Source organism: Aythya fuligula, chromosome Z (genome assembly GCF_009819795.1).
Source record: "Aythya fuligula isolate bAytFul2 chromosome Z, bAytFul2.pri, whole genome shotgun sequence".
Classification (NCBI taxonomy): Eukaryota; Metazoa; Chordata; class Aves; order Anseriformes; family Anatidae; genus Aythya; species Aythya fuligula.
In genome coordinates this window covers 10,775,678-10,789,472 of record NC_045593.1, presented here as the reverse complement: position 1 = coordinate 10,789,472, position 13,795 = coordinate 10,775,678, and the positions used below count along the sequence as shown (strand labels likewise).

At 67.1% G+C, this 13,795-nt stretch overlaps 4 protein-coding genes across 4 annotated transcripts; 3 read left to right on the top strand and 1 right to left on the bottom strand.

Annotated features, from left to right (window-relative positions):
• Nucleotides 1-250: 250 nt before the first annotated feature.
• On the top strand, nucleotides 251-2,526 carry LOC116500428 (killer cell lectin-like receptor subfamily G member 1). Its single transcript, XM_032205427.1, has 6 exons — nucleotides 251-299; nucleotides 617-727; nucleotides 1,118-1,189; nucleotides 1,327-1,475; nucleotides 1,715-1,818; nucleotides 2,331-2,526. The coding sequence occupies exons 1-6, from the start codon at nucleotides 251-253 to the stop codon at nucleotides 2,524-2,526; spliced, it is 681 nt and encodes a 226-aa protein (XP_032061318.1).
• Nucleotides 2,527-3,220: 694 nt separating this feature from the next.
• On the top strand, nucleotides 3,221-5,350 carry LOC116500491 (B-cell differentiation antigen CD72-like). Its single transcript, XM_032205542.1, has 7 exons — nucleotides 3,221-3,305; nucleotides 3,381-3,476; nucleotides 3,587-3,676; nucleotides 4,281-4,595; nucleotides 4,673-4,821; nucleotides 4,959-5,041; nucleotides 5,203-5,350. Exons 1-7 carry the CDS (start codon nucleotides 3,221-3,223, stop codon nucleotides 5,348-5,350), a joined length of 966 nt encoding a protein of 321 aa, XP_032061433.1.
• A 1,380-nt stretch (nucleotides 5,351-6,730) lies between these two features.
• LOC116500490 (B-cell differentiation antigen CD72-like) lies at nucleotides 6,731-9,173 on the bottom strand. The gene is made up of 7 exons (XM_032205541.1): nucleotides 9,089-9,173; nucleotides 8,915-9,010; nucleotides 8,715-8,804; nucleotides 7,660-7,974; nucleotides 7,434-7,582; nucleotides 7,206-7,303; nucleotides 6,731-6,878 (listed from the first exon to the last, which is right to left on the bottom strand). Exons 1-7 carry the CDS (start codon nucleotides 9,171-9,173, stop codon nucleotides 6,731-6,733), a joined length of 981 nt encoding a protein of 326 aa, XP_032061432.1.
• A 1,144-nt stretch (nucleotides 9,174-10,317) lies between these two features.
• Nucleotides 10,318-12,714, top strand: CD72 (CD72 molecule). Its single transcript, XM_032205539.1, has 7 exons — nucleotides 10,318-10,402; nucleotides 10,483-10,578; nucleotides 10,769-10,858; nucleotides 11,177-11,491; nucleotides 11,640-11,788; nucleotides 11,941-12,092; nucleotides 12,576-12,714. The coding sequence occupies exons 1-7, from the start codon at nucleotides 10,318-10,320 to the stop codon at nucleotides 12,712-12,714; spliced, it is 1,026 nt and encodes a 341-aa protein (XP_032061430.1).
• The last annotated feature ends 1,081 nt before the right edge of the window (nucleotides 12,715-13,795 follow it).

The window sequence follows — 13,795 nt, the reverse complement described above, 5'->3', positions numbered from 1 at the left end:
GCCTGAGACAGCACTGGGGAGTGTGGGGTGCCCCCATGCCAGGGGTCCCTCCTGCCTGGGGTTCCCCTTTTCCCCGTGTGACTCTGCTGCTGGGGCCCCCCAGGGCTGTGGCCCAGCTGGTGTCCCTGGGGACCCCTCCGGGAAGTGACGCTTTCCATTTCGTGTCACACTCGGCTGCCAGAGGGGGGCCAGGAGGGGGCTGCTGCTCCCCCCTTACCTGCAGGGTGCACGGCCAGAGACCGAGGGGAGGATGGAAGAGGGGGTCACGTATGCAGATCTGCGCTTGCCCCCCGTACCAGGTAACGGCACGCTGCACCCCGCTGCCCCCCACCCTCCCCAAATCCCTCCCTGCCTCCCCAAAAGCCCCCAGCCCCGCTCCCTCCTCACCCATGCAGCTGCTCTCGGAGCAAGGGGGGGGGCACAAGCACTGCACCCCAGCTGCATGGCACCCCCCTGACACCCCCTGTGAGCTCCTGCTCACACCACTGCTCCGCTGTCCCCAGGGAGCCTGGGGAGCCCCCCATGCACCCTGCTTGGGGCTCACCGATCGTTGCTGATTTGGGGGCTCTCCCCCTGACCTGGAGCCCCCAGGACACGAGGTAATTCCCTCTCTCAGCTCCTCCACAGCCCGTGAGGCTGCCCTGGCACTGGGCACCCCTCAGCCTGGGAGTCCTGTCCCTGCTGCTCCTGCTGGTGCAAGTCATCCTCGTCGGCTTGAGCTTCCACTGTGAGTACCCCCTGCGCCCCCCCACCCAGCAGCCCCCCGAGCTGGGGACCCTCCTGCTTGGGGCTGACGGTGCCGCAGGTTTCTGGGCTGTGGGGCGAGTGTGAAAAGTGGTGAGTTAAAATAAAACACCCCTCGTCTGGCCGGCTGGAGCGCCGAAGAGGAAGGAGAGGGGAAAGCGTGGGCTTGGGGACGGCGCCGGGGCACCCCGCTCCATCAGCTGGCCACGGCGCGCAGACAGGACGTGACGCTGGGGCCAAAAGGCAGAAACCTGCCATGTGCTGGGCTCCCAGCCACGGCACAGACCGCCAGGGCTTTGTCCAGCTGGGCTGGCACGGCACCATGAGGGGGGACAGCCCCTGGTGGGGACGCTCCTATGCCTTTCTTTTGTAGATCTAGCCCATCAGGCGAGCTGTGCCCAGGGAGAGGAGAAGAGCCTCAGCTACGTGCAGCAGTCTTTGCGAGGTAGGAGGGCTTCCAGGCACCTTCCTGGGCTCCCTGCCCTGGTGGCACCCTGTCTGTCCCCTGTCACCGCATGGTGCTGGGGGCTGGGGACAGCCCCGTCCCGGCCAGCCCTGCAGGATTGTGCCTCTGGTGTGCAGAGAGCTGCCAGTTCTGCCCGGCTGGATGGATGGGGGATGCGGGGCGCTGCTACTACTTCTCCTCTGCCAAGAAGAGCTGGGAGCAGAGCAAAGACGACTGCTGCTCCAGGGGGGCACAACTGGCCACCGCCCGAGCCAACAGCACCCTGGTGAGTCCATCCGCCTGCCCCGGCCATCCTGACCCCGCCGTGGTCATCAATTCACACTGATCACCACCTCAGGGTCCCCCAGTGGCTCCCCAGCCACCACCAGCATCATTTCAGCTCCCCAGATCCAGCCCCTTTGCCCAAAACCCAGCGGGGAGCTGGCGATGCTGTGCCTGAACCACGCAGCCCCCTGCGTGGCTGGGTGTCCCCGGGGAGCCCACACTTGTTCCCTCCTGCTCTAGGCTTTCCTGACACGCGTGGCCCACCTGGACACCTTCCACGTGGGGCTGAAGCGGGACAGCTCCAGGTTTGAGTGGAAGTGGCTGGACGGCACCCTGATGAGGGGGTGAGGCTCGCAGCTTGTCCCCTGCCAGCACTGATGAAAACCCCAAAACATGGGCTCCGGGAGGTGACAGGGGGACGGCCAGCCTGCAGGCAGGGACACCATCACCCTCTTGGCCATCCCTCTGCTTCCCAAAGCAGCACGGGGGCGTTTTAGGGAAGGGAAGATAACAGGGACACGTCCCCAGTGCCTGCGCCCTGCTTGGGGACGAGCTTGGGGCTGGATGAGAGGCGGGGGGGAGTCCCCCAAAACCAAATTCCCAGCATGGCGCAGCTGGTGCTGAGCCACCTCAGGATGTTCCTGGGATCCAAAAAAGAGGATTTCCAAGACAAGCGGGGGCTGGGTGTGCAGGGATCACAGCTCCCTTCCTCTCCGAGGGGCTGCCAGGGGCACGGGGAGGGCGCGCTCTGCCCCCCCGGCACCCCCACAGCCTCGGCTCCCTTGCAGGAGGAGCTGGGGGTGGGCCAGCCCCTCGCACCCCACTGAGCCCCCCCTCTCCCCGCTCCCCCCTGCAGGCGTCTCCCCCTCCAGCGTCCCAGCAGCTCCTTCGTGGCCTGTGGCAGGGTGTCCAGCTCGGGGCTGGCGGCTGGTTTGTGCGGGGAAGCCCTCGGCTGGGTCTGCGAGAAGAGCGCGGTCACCCTGCAGTGGCTGCCGTCCTCCATCCCCACCTTCCTCTGGGGGAACACCACCTACACCTGCGTGGGACCCTAGGGCCTCGGGGACAGCCTGGGTGCTCCTACAGCCCTGCCTGACCCGAGCACGGGCACCCCGGGGTGCCCCCTCTCCATCCCTCCCCCTGGCATGTTTGTGCATTGCCAATAAACTCTGGCACTCACAGTGTGGCTGGCTATTTTTTGGGGGGGGACGAGGTTTGGGGGGCAGAGCCAGCATCCATCCGAGTGTCCCCATGGCCTGGTGGGCACGTGGAGCAGTTTCTGCGTGGGTGCAGTGGGTCTCCTGGGGCTTTGGGCTGCCTGGGGTTTGTCTCAGGTGGGAGATGCCCCACACTGACAGCTCCACATGGACATCCCCGGGTGTCCCCCCAGCATGGGAGGCAGGTGCAGCCCCCTCCTCATTTCTGCCTGATCACTGAGCGGGTGCTGGGATGGGGAAGGGGACGTGGGGGGAGAATGGTCTGGCTGTGGCCAGGGTTCAAGGTGGCCCAGGGTGGCCAAAATGAGCCCAGAGCTGTGTGTAAGTGATGCTGCATGGGGCAGAGCGCGCTGCGTGGGATGGAGAGGAGCAGTTTCCCCTCCCGGAACAGTCCTGCCCATGAAAAAAAAAAAAAACCACATCTTGCAAATGAAGTGATTACTTCTGCTTTCCTACATATCAAGAAGTTCCTCCACCTGACGTGCCCCGGGGCCACACGGCAGCCATAGGACGGAGCTGCCGCGGGTGCCGCATGGCGCACAGCGTGCTCTACGCCGACCTGCGCTTCGCCAAGGGGCCTCGGGGACACGGCACGGCCAGCGGGGTGCTGGGGGAAGGTGGGAGCCATGGGACCCCCCCCCAAATTCCCCGTGCCAGACCCCTGCCCACTGCCCCCTGCCTTCCTCCCGCAGCCCCCGGCATGGATGATGCCGACAGCCCCTACGAGAACGTGGCACCGGGGCCGGCACCCGTGAGGCCGGCTGGGGAAGGGACCCGGCACAGCCCAGGTGAGCGCCCAGAGGGGGACGGGGACGGGGACGGGGGTCTCGGGGGGGTGCCGGGGTCCCCTCTGCTCCCCGGCACCGTGGGTGACGCCGCGGCTGCTCGTGTCTTGCAGGGCGCTGCTCCCGGCGGCGCTGCGTCCCCGCGGGGCTGCTGGCAGCCAGCCTGCTGCTGCTGGTGGCCCTGGTGGCCCTGGGGACCTGCTGTGAGTGGGGACGGGCACGGTGGGGTGGGGGGCTCCGGGCAGGGGCTGGGGGACGGGGGGAGCCCGGGGATGGGAGCTGGGGGCTCCTCGCTGGGTGCCCTGCGCTGTGCCTGGCTGGGACGGCTTCCAGTGCCTCTGTCTGCTTCCCAGTGCCTTCCCAGTGCCTTCCCAGTACCTTCCCAGTGCTCTCCCATCCTGATCCCATTACCTCCCACCCCTTCCCACTGATTCCCTTCCTTTCCACCACTTCCCACCACCTCCCAGTGCCTCCCATTGACTTTGAGTTGACTTCCCCACACCTCTCCCTGCCTTCCCAGTGCCTCCCATCACCTCCCAGTGCCTCCCATTGGCTCTCCATCACCTCCCACTGCCTTCCAAGAGATTTCCCACTTCCTCCCATCACCTCCCAGTGCCTCCCATCCCTTCCCACTGCCTTCCAATTGATTTCCCAGTGTCTCCCAGTACCTCCCATCGTCTCCCACCACCTCCCACCACCTCCCCATCGTCTCCCCACTGCCTCCCTTCCCCTCCACCGCCTCGCCGGTGCCCTCACACCCCACACCCGGCCGTGCCCCGCTCCCATCTCACCCCAAACCCTCCCCAGACTGGCAGGCGACCCGCGAGCTGCGGGACACGTCCCTGGAGCAGGCGGCCGAGCGCGGCCGCTTCTCGCAGGAGGCGCGGGCGTGGGAGCAGAGCCTGGAGCAGGCGCGCCGGGAGCTGGCGCAGGCGCGCGCGGAGCTGCAGCGAGCGTGGCGAGAGGGCAACAGCAGCCTGCTGGAGCTGGACAGGCAGGAGGCCGAGCTGGCACGCGTCTCGGGGGCCCTGGCCGGCGCCCAGAGGGAGCTGCAGGACGTGCAGGGGCGCCTCGAGGCCGGCGAGCGTGCGGCCAGCAGCCTGCGCGCCTGCCTGGACGCAGGTAGGGCCGCGGGGCGGCGGGCACGGGGCGGCGCGGCCGGGGGCTGGCGAGCGCCTGAGCGCTGCCCCCGTCCCCAGACTGCTGCCCCCCGGGCTGGCTGCTCTACCACGGCAAGTGCCTCTTCGTGTCCTCGGAGAGGAAGAGCTGGTGGCAGAGCCAGGACGACTGCGAGGGGAGAGCCTCCCGGCTGCTGCTGCACGGCGAGCGGCAGGCGTGGGCGCTGCCGGTACGGGGGGGCTGCGCTGGGGAGGGGGCGTCCCCGCTGCCCGCTGCCCACAGCCCCCAGCCCCGTGCCCGTCCTGCTGCAGCACGGCCCCGGCACTGCCCAGCGTGGGGCAGGCCCTGACGGCCTCTCTCCCGCAGCCTTTCCTGCTCGAGGGCAGCACCAAGTACTGGGTGAAGCAGTGGACCAAAAATCCTGCGGGGAAGGAGGATCGCATTGGGACGTGAGTGGGGCAAGCTGCCCCTCTGCACCTCACCCTGCTGGGCCAACCTGGGGACTGATGCTCAGGCAGGGGCTGATCTGGCCTGCCTGGGGCTGGCAGCGGGTTGGGGACACAGTGGCACATGCCACCCTGTCCCCTCTCACGTGCTCCTTTCCTTCTAGGTACTTGTGGACTCGGGATTGTGCACTGATGGGCTCCGGGATCGTGGATCTCACATTCTGCTACGGGTCTTACCAGTGGGTCTGCGAGCAGCCCCCCAAGCTCAGCAACCTGTCCGAGATGCTCTCGCCTCTCCTGGCTAGGGGCTGACCCCGGCACCCATTCTCTGGGGATGTAGTTTGGGAACGGAGGTGTTGGGCGTTTAAAGGATGACTTGTGGAGAAGAGCCTGGCTTTCTGAGTCTCACTGCTGCTCATGCCCTCAGCCCCCTGCCCTCCTTTCCTGGTTCTCTGTGAGCACACAGCAAGCCCTGCTCGCACCTGCTGCAGGGCAGGCACCTCTTGCACCTTCTGGACCTGGCTGCGATGGTGCCATCAGTGTCCCCAACCCGTCCCCCTGGGGGAGTTCCGTGGTTTTATCGGCTGCTCCATCGCCGGCTGTCGATGACTTGGGATTTGCCAAGGAGAGGTGGCACCCACCCAACCTGCCTGCCTGCCACCACGGGGAGCACTGGGCTGGGGACACGGGGACAGCAACGTGGCTCTTTCGCTGTGACCCTTTAGGTCTGGGACACTGAGAAATTTGGGTTGATGGGAACAGGAGAGCAGGCAGCCGTGTCGGATGGGCCCCGGGGACCCAGGAGCAGGAGGCTGTGCAGGACTCCCTGCGGTGGCAGTGCCCAAGGGCACGGTGGTGCTGCGGTGGCTGGAGCTCGGGGGAAGCCCCTGGGCTGCCTGGGACCATCCGGACAGGCACAGACACACCAAGTCCTCGTTTCCCACGGAGCTGAACTCTTGGGGCACCTCCCAGCTCAGCTCTTCCACCCTCACCACGCTGTGGCCCGGCTCCACCGGCGTCCTTCCGCGCCTCTCCTCTCTCAGGAGCTGCCTAAATCCAGGTCCAAAGTGGTCCTCGCCTCCACCACCTCTCTGGAGGTGCCATTTCCCAAAAGCCCTGAGCGAGCAGGGAGGGTCAGGGCTGTCCCCGGGCTCCCTCATTGTCCCCCCAGGCTGTCCCCTGTCGCTGGTCCCACCATGGTCTTGGAGATCTTCCCCCCGAAGTGTCAGAGCTCTCCCCTTTCCCCCGTCTTCCCAATCCTTCCCCATCCCCCCCATGGCTTTCAGGATCCTCACTGCACCCCAGTTTCCTCCCATGGCCCCAGGGCTCCCCAGTTTTCCCCCCATGGCCTCAGGCTCCCCCGTTGCACCCCCATTTCCCCCAACATCTCAGGGCTTCCCTGCTGGCCCCGGGGAACAGGAGGCTGGCCGGGGCACATGGGGACACGAGCGTGGGTCTGAGGGGCAGGAGCAGGGTGGTACGAGTGCGTGCATGCGTGAGAGAGAGGGGAACAAGGTCTATATTCCTTGCTTTACAACACAGACAGCGCTCAGCTCTCCCAGCCCGTCCTCCCAGCGCTTTGCCATGCGGTGCAGGCAATGTGTGCACGGTGGCGGGGGTATTTCTGGGGGCACCCCTGGCTCCTGTCCCCGTGTCCTGTGATGGAGACGGGGGGGGGGGGTGGCAGCATGGTCACTCCTCGTCCAGGAGCGAGGCGAGGGCCTTGGACATGCTGCTGAGCCTCGGGGGCTGCTCGCAGATCCACTGGTGGTACCTCCTGCACGACGACCGCTCGATGCCTTTGGCTGCTGACAGCGAGCACTTGGCAGTGTAAGTGTGCCTAGGGGGGAAGGCAGGGGTCAGTGGGGCAGGGACAGAGTCCCCATTGAAACCATCTCTTCCTGTGGGTGCTGGCATTGGTAAAACCCCCCCAGGAGCCAAGCAGAGCTGGTTTTGCAAGGCTTTGGGCATTTGGTGCTTTGCATGCCCCAGGGGTGCGCATCCCTGCTTGGGGAATAGGCACAGCACCCCAAAAACGTGCTGTGCCCAAGGTGTTTTGGGGCATCCCTCTGAGGAGGCTCCCCTGGGGGGGGAGCAGCACCTCCTGGGCATGGGTAAAAGGGCAACCTGCAGGCGTGGTGCCCGTGCCAGGGACGGCTGTATTTACATCTCATACAGCTCCTCGTCCTCCTGCACGACCTTCCCGGTGGCGCTGGAAATCTGCTCCTCCACCCAGTACTTGGAGCCGCCCGCGTGCAGGAAAGGCTGCGGGAGAGAGGCCGTCAGGGCCTGCCCCACGCTGGGCAGTGCCGGGGCCGTGCTGCAGCAGGACGGGCACGGGGCTGGGGGCTGTGGGCAGCGGGGACGCCCCCTCCCCAGCGCAGCCCCCCCGTACCGGCAGCGCCCACGCCTGCCGCTCGCCGTGCAGCAGCAGCCGGGAGGCTCTCCCCTCGCAGTCGTCCTGGCTCTGCCACCAGCTCTTCCTCTCCGAGGACACGAAGAGGCACTTGCCGTGGTAGAGCAGCCAGCCCGGGGGGCAGCAGTCTGGGGACGGGGGCAGCGCTCAGGCGCTCGCCAGCCCCCGGCCGCGCCGCCCCGTGCCCGCCGCCCCGCGGCCCTACCTGCGTCCAGGCAGGCGCGCAGGCTGCTGGCCGCACGCTCGCCGGCCTCGAGGCGCCCCTGCACGTCCTGCAGCTCCCTCTGGGCGCCGGCCAGGGCTATGGAGACGCGTGCCAGCTCGGCCTCCTGCCTGCCCAGCTCCAGCAGGCTGCTGTTGCCCTCTCGCCACGCTCGCTGCAGCTCCGCGCGCGCCTGCGCCAGCTCCCGGCGCGCCTGCTCCAGGCTCTGCTCCCACGCCCGCGCCTCCTGCGAGAAGCGGCCGCGCTCGGCCGCCTGCTCCAGGGACGTGTCCCGCAGCTCGCGGGTCGCCTGCCAGTCTGGGGAGGGTTTGGGGTGAGATGGGAGCGGGGCACGGCCGGGTGTGGGGTGTGAGGGCACCGGCGAGGCGGTGGAGGGGAAGGGAGGCAGTGGAGAGACGATGGGGAGGTGGTGGGAGGTGGTGGGAGACGATGGGAGGTACTGGGAGACACTGGGAAATCAATTGGAAGGCAGTGGGAGGTGATGGAGAGCCAATGAGAGGCACTGGGAGGTGATGGGAGGCACTGGGAAGGCAGGGAGAGGTGTGGGGAAGTCAACTCAAAGTCAATGGGAGGCACTGGGAGGTGGTGGGAGTAGAACTGGGGGTCAATGGGAGGTGGTGGGAATGAAGGGGAGGCAATGGGAGGGAGTGGGACTTCAACTGGGAGGAGATGGGAATTGGTGGGAGGCAATGGGAAGGCAATGAGGAAGAGTGGGAAGAGATGGGAAGCAACGGGGAGCAAATGGGAGGCACTGGGAGGTGATGGGAAGTGGTGGAAGGGAAGGGAATCAGTGGGAAGGGGTGGGAGGTAATGGGATCGAGATGGGAAGGCACTGTGAAGGCACTGGGAAGGCACTGGGAAGGCACTGGGAAGGCACTGGGAAGGCACTGGGAAGCAGACAGAGGCACTGGAAGCCATCCCAGCCAGGCACAGCGCAGGGCAGCCAGCGAGGAGCCCCCAGCTCCCATCCCCGTGCTCCCCCTGTCCCCCAGCCCCTGCCCGGAGCCCCCCACCCCGCCGTGCCCGTCCCCACTCACAGCAGGTCCCCAGGGCCACCAGGGCCACCAGCAGCAGCAGGCTGGCTGCCAGCAGCCCCGCGGAGACGCAGCGCCACCGGGAGCAGCGCCCTGCAAGACACGAGCAGCCGCGGCGTCACCCACGGTGCCGGGGAGCAGAGGGGACCCCGGCACCCCCCCGAGACCCCCGTCCCCGTCCCCGTCCCCCTCTGGGCGCTCACCTGGGCTGTGCCGGGTCCCTTCCCCAGCCGGCCTCACGGGTGCCGGCCCCGGTGCCACGTTCTCGTAGGGGCTGTCGGCATCATCCATGCCGGGGGCTGCGGGAGGAAGGCAGGGGGCAGTGGGCAGGGGTCTGGCACGGGGAATTTGGGGGGGGGGGGTCCCGTGGCTCCCACCTTCCCCCAGCACCCCGCTGGCCATGCCGTGTCCCCGAGGCCCCTTGGCGAAGCGCAGGTCGGCGTAGAGCACGCTGTGTGCCATGCGGCACCCGCGGCAGCTCAAAGGAGAAGTGAGGCCGGCGCTGGCAGAAGCAGAAGTTGGCTGCGAGCCGTGGCAGATGGGACCAGCGAGGCACAGCCATGGGGACCGGCCCCCTGCCATGGCAGCAGCAGCCCCAGCACGTCCCCTCCCACGCCCCGAGAGCCGACAGCGTCCCCTGGGTGCGCCGCAGCTCTCGGGCAGTGGTTTCTGGGGGCATGGGCAGGGCAAAATGTGAGCCCAGATTCCTGGGGTTTGGGGAAAGCCTCCTATTGCTCCTCCTCTGTGCTGACATCCATCTCTCCCCAGGGAATGAGGAGAGCCACAGCCAGCTTCGGAGGGGCCAAGGAGGAGTCTGCAGCAGCTTCCCCCAGTTTTCAGCGAGGAGATGGAGCACGTCCTGCGGGGCACGTGGTGACCGGGGGGGGACACAGTGCTGGCCGAGTGGGATTTGTCAAGGAGCACTGGGAACAAGTGCCCCCATGGGCTGGGGACACGGGGACAGCAATGGGGGCCTTGCACCGTGACCCTTCAGGGCTGGGACACGGAAAAATGGGCTGGTGGGGACAGGAGAGCAAGGGGCCGTGCTGGATGAGCTGGGGGGACCTGGCACAAATACCCTGGCACAAATGCCCATCACAAATATCCATCTCCACCTGGGGGTGGCTGGAGGAATACCAGGGTCCCAGCCCTCCCCAGGAGCCCCTGGGATGCGAGGAGGTGCAGGAGCTCGAGGTGCCCCCCGCAGCCCCCTTTAGGGCGAACACTTCCACCCCCGCTGCCTGCCTGGGGGTGCGCTGCCTCACCCGGTCCTGCTCAGGAGATTCGGGTCCCCCCTCACCCCGCTGAGCCCCAGGGCTCAGCCCCACGCCGCCGTGCACCCAGGGGCCCGTGACGGCTCTCGGGGCGTGGGAGGGGACGTGCTGGTGGCGCTGGGGCCGCGGGGAGGGGGCCGGTCCCCGCGGCCGTGCCTCGCTGGTCCCATCTGCCACGGCTCGCAGCCAACTTCTGCTTCTGCGAGCGCCGGCATCACTTCTCCTTTGCACCCCGAGACGGGCAACCGCCAGGCAGCGGGGCCACCCCACAGGCACCCCACAGAGCCGGGTGGCAGCCAGCAGGGATCGGGACTTGCCCAGCACCTTCCCACATGGCACAGAGCGTGCTCTACGCCGACCTGCGCTTCGCCAAGGGGCCGGGGGGCCGCGGCACGGCCAGCCAGGCGCTGGAGGCAGGTGAGAGCTGCAGGACCCCCACATTGCCCTGTGCTGTGCCCAGCTTTGTTGGCTCCATGCTCCCTGCCTTCCTCCTGCAGCCCTAGGCATGGACGAAGCCGAGAGCCCCTACGAGAACATGGCATCGGGGCCGGCACCAGCGGGGCCGGCTGGGGAAGGGACCTTGGAAAGCCCAGGTGAGCGCCCAGAGGGGGACAGGGCACCCGGGGATGCACTGCTGTGGGCAGTGGGTGGTGCCTGAGGGTGCTCCCCATCTCCCCTTGGAGAGACGAGGCGCCCACGCCGTGCCACCTGTGCCACCCTGGGGTGGCCCAGGGCGGCGGGCGGTGGCGGTGGGTGATGCTCGGGGCTCCTCGTGTCTTGCAGGGCGCTGCTCCCGGCGGCTCTGCGTCTCTGCGGGGCTGCTGGTCACCTGCCTGCTGCTGATGGTGGCTGCCGTGGTGCTGGGGGCCTGCTGTGAGTGGGGACGGGGCGGTAACGAGGCACGGGGACAGGGGAGAGGGGACGGGGTGGGTGCCCCAGGCGGATATCAAGCTGTGTGTGCGTCTGTGGGTCCCCCTGCCCTGTCTGCCCCAGGCTGGCCAACGTCTCTCTCACATCCTGCACATCTCCCTCAACCATCTGCTTCTCCTTTCCTTCTCCTGCCCCTGCCCTGCCCTCCCCTGCCACCTCCACGCTTCCCTGCCTCCCCCATCCCTTCCCACCCAGCGGGGACCCCTCCCTGCCCTCACACCCCGTGCCCTCACACCCCATCTCACCCCAAACCCTCCCCAGACTGGCAGGCGACCCGCGAGCTGCGGGACACGTCCCTGGAGCAGGCGGCCGAGCGCGGCCGCTTCTCGCAGGAGGCGCGGGCGTGGGAGCAGAGCCTGGAGCAGGCGCGCCGGGAGCTGGCGCAGGCGCGCGCGGAGCTGCAGCGAGCGTGGCGAGAGGGCAACAGCAGCCTGCTGGAGCTGGACAGGCAGGAGGCCGAGCTGGCACGCGTCTCCATAGCCCTGGCTGGTGCTGAGAGAGAGCTGCAGGACGTCCAAGGGAGGCTCAACACCAGCGAGAGCACCGTGAGCCTGCTGCGCTCCTGCACGGCTGTAGGTATGGTGATGGAGCGGCCCCAGCACCTCTGGGTGGCCGCAGCACCGAGGCACGGGTGCTGGGTTTTGGGGGATGCGGTGTGACCCCCCCCCCCTCCCCTGGAATCTGCAGCCGGGTGGGTGGCTGAGCGGTGCCCCCCCGTCCCCAGACTGCTGCCCCTCGGGCTGGCTGCTGTACCGCGGCAAGTGCCTCTTCGTGTCCTCGGAGAAGAAGACGTGGGATGACAGCAGAGCGGAGTGCGAGAGCAAATACTCCCAGCTCCTGATCACCAAGTCCTGGAGTCGCTGGACCGTGCCGGTACGGAGCTGGGGCACCCCAGGGGCATCGGGTGGCACGGGGTCGGAGCGGGGCAGCGGGGCTGCTCAGCTTCGGCGGGGAGATGAAGAACTCAAACAGCACGAAAAACAGCACGAAACAGCCCCAGAATGACCCTGTTGCTCCTTCCCCAGACCTTCCTGAAGAACGCGGACACCGTGTACTGGATCGGGCTGCAGAAGACCAGCTTCCCCTGGTACGACTACGGCTGGCTGGAGGAAGGGGAGCCAGACAGCGACGGCATCACGGACGCCTGGTTCTGGGTGGACGGCTCGCTCTACGACAGGTACCCACGGCACGGCCGGGCTGACACCCCCTGCCCGGACCCCTTTTCCTCAAACGAGGCCTTGGGAAAGAGGTTAATTCACACCGGTACCCAGAGATTCAGAGGGAGAGCAGAGCCCTGGGGGGGGGCTCATGCAAGCAGGAGGCAGCGAGGTGGGACAAGAGGAACCTCAGGGTTTATTTGGGATCGAGACAAAGCATTTGGGCACCACTCTTTTCTCCCACATGCCTCCCCAGTCATCCTCGAGGGGAAATCAGAGCTTCCCGCCCCGGGGGTCCGGGGCTCCTCCCCGCCACGTGCGTCTCAGCACCGCTTCCTCTTGCGGTGTCTGGAACCAGTGGGGAGGAACGGCCCCGTCTGGCCGGGTGCCCGGCCCCTGCCCCTCGCATCCTCGGGCTTTTCCCCAAAATGCTGCTGGTGCTGGCCATCGGCAGGCTCAGCGGGGCTTGGATGCAGCCCCGACGTTGGTGTTTGTCCGTCCAGGCCCTGGCAGTCGAAGCTGAACGGGTCCTGTGCCGTGATCAGCCGCGGGAACATCAAGCCGGCGCCGTGCAAGGCTGAGGACGACCTGCACCTCTGGATCTGCGAGAAGGCGGCGGGGCCGAGCTCCCCTTTCGGGTGATGGGTGGCAGCTGCTGGCCACGGTGAGCTCAGCCCCTGGGGGTGTGCGAGGAGGGGAGGCAAAGGGGGAAAAATGGGGAAAAAAAAACCATCCCTGGGTGCCAGCCGCTGAGCACACCCCCTCTGCCTTCCCTCACAGCGCCCGCACCCCTGCTTCAGCCCTGCTGCACCCCGCGACGGAGCCTGCCCCACGCACATCAGCCCCTTCCCGTGCTGCAGAGCCCTGCCTGACCCCAAATGAGGTGCTACAGTGGGGCAGCACGGCCCCAAAAGCCAGCCCCATGCCCCCAGCAGCGAGCCCCCATGGCCAGCACCACCGCTGCCGTGCAGTAGCCCCAGCCCTGAGGCTGGAGCAGGGGATAGCACGGTGGCACCTGCCCCCACCCCACTTTTAGGCTTTTAGGATGGCCGCAGCTTTCAGGCAGCCTCAGAGCCCGAGGATGGAGCCATCACCAGCGCTGGCATTTAGGACTTCTGCTAATTAGGGAGTAGCGCAGTGACCTTTAGGATCGCAGCCTTCTGATAGCCCAAGCAGTGCCGGCACTCGCGGTGGATGGACACGAGACGAGCCACCGGGGATTTTAATAGCTGCCACACGTGCAGCGTGGCCCTGATTCACCTTCAGCCTGGCGAGAGCAGAGGAAGTCATGTTCAACCAGGCAAAGATGCTCTTGGGTTTATTATCGGGCCCTGCGTGCCATTTATAGCCGATTAATTGCTATGTAAATCACCCTGTTTGAAGAGCACAGGGCTGTTACAGGCGGGTTTTGGAGGCGCACGTGTCACTCCTCTGTCTTGCCCACTGGCTGAACCCACTTTGTAGCAAATAAAGAGCTTGTCTGCTGATTGCCTCTGCCTTCACCACCCCGAAGTGGAACCCAATCATCCCCAGCCAGAAACGGGAATTTCACCAAAGCTGCCCCAATTGAGGCAGACACTCTGGGGGCACTGAGGCAGGGCTGACTCGTCCTGCCAGCCCCCAAGGGACACGGCCAGACCACGTCCCTGTCACCCCCGGGGTCCGGGCTCCCCACCCCGCTCAGCGCACCCCCAGAGACACAAGCAGCAGCCCGGCTCGCTGG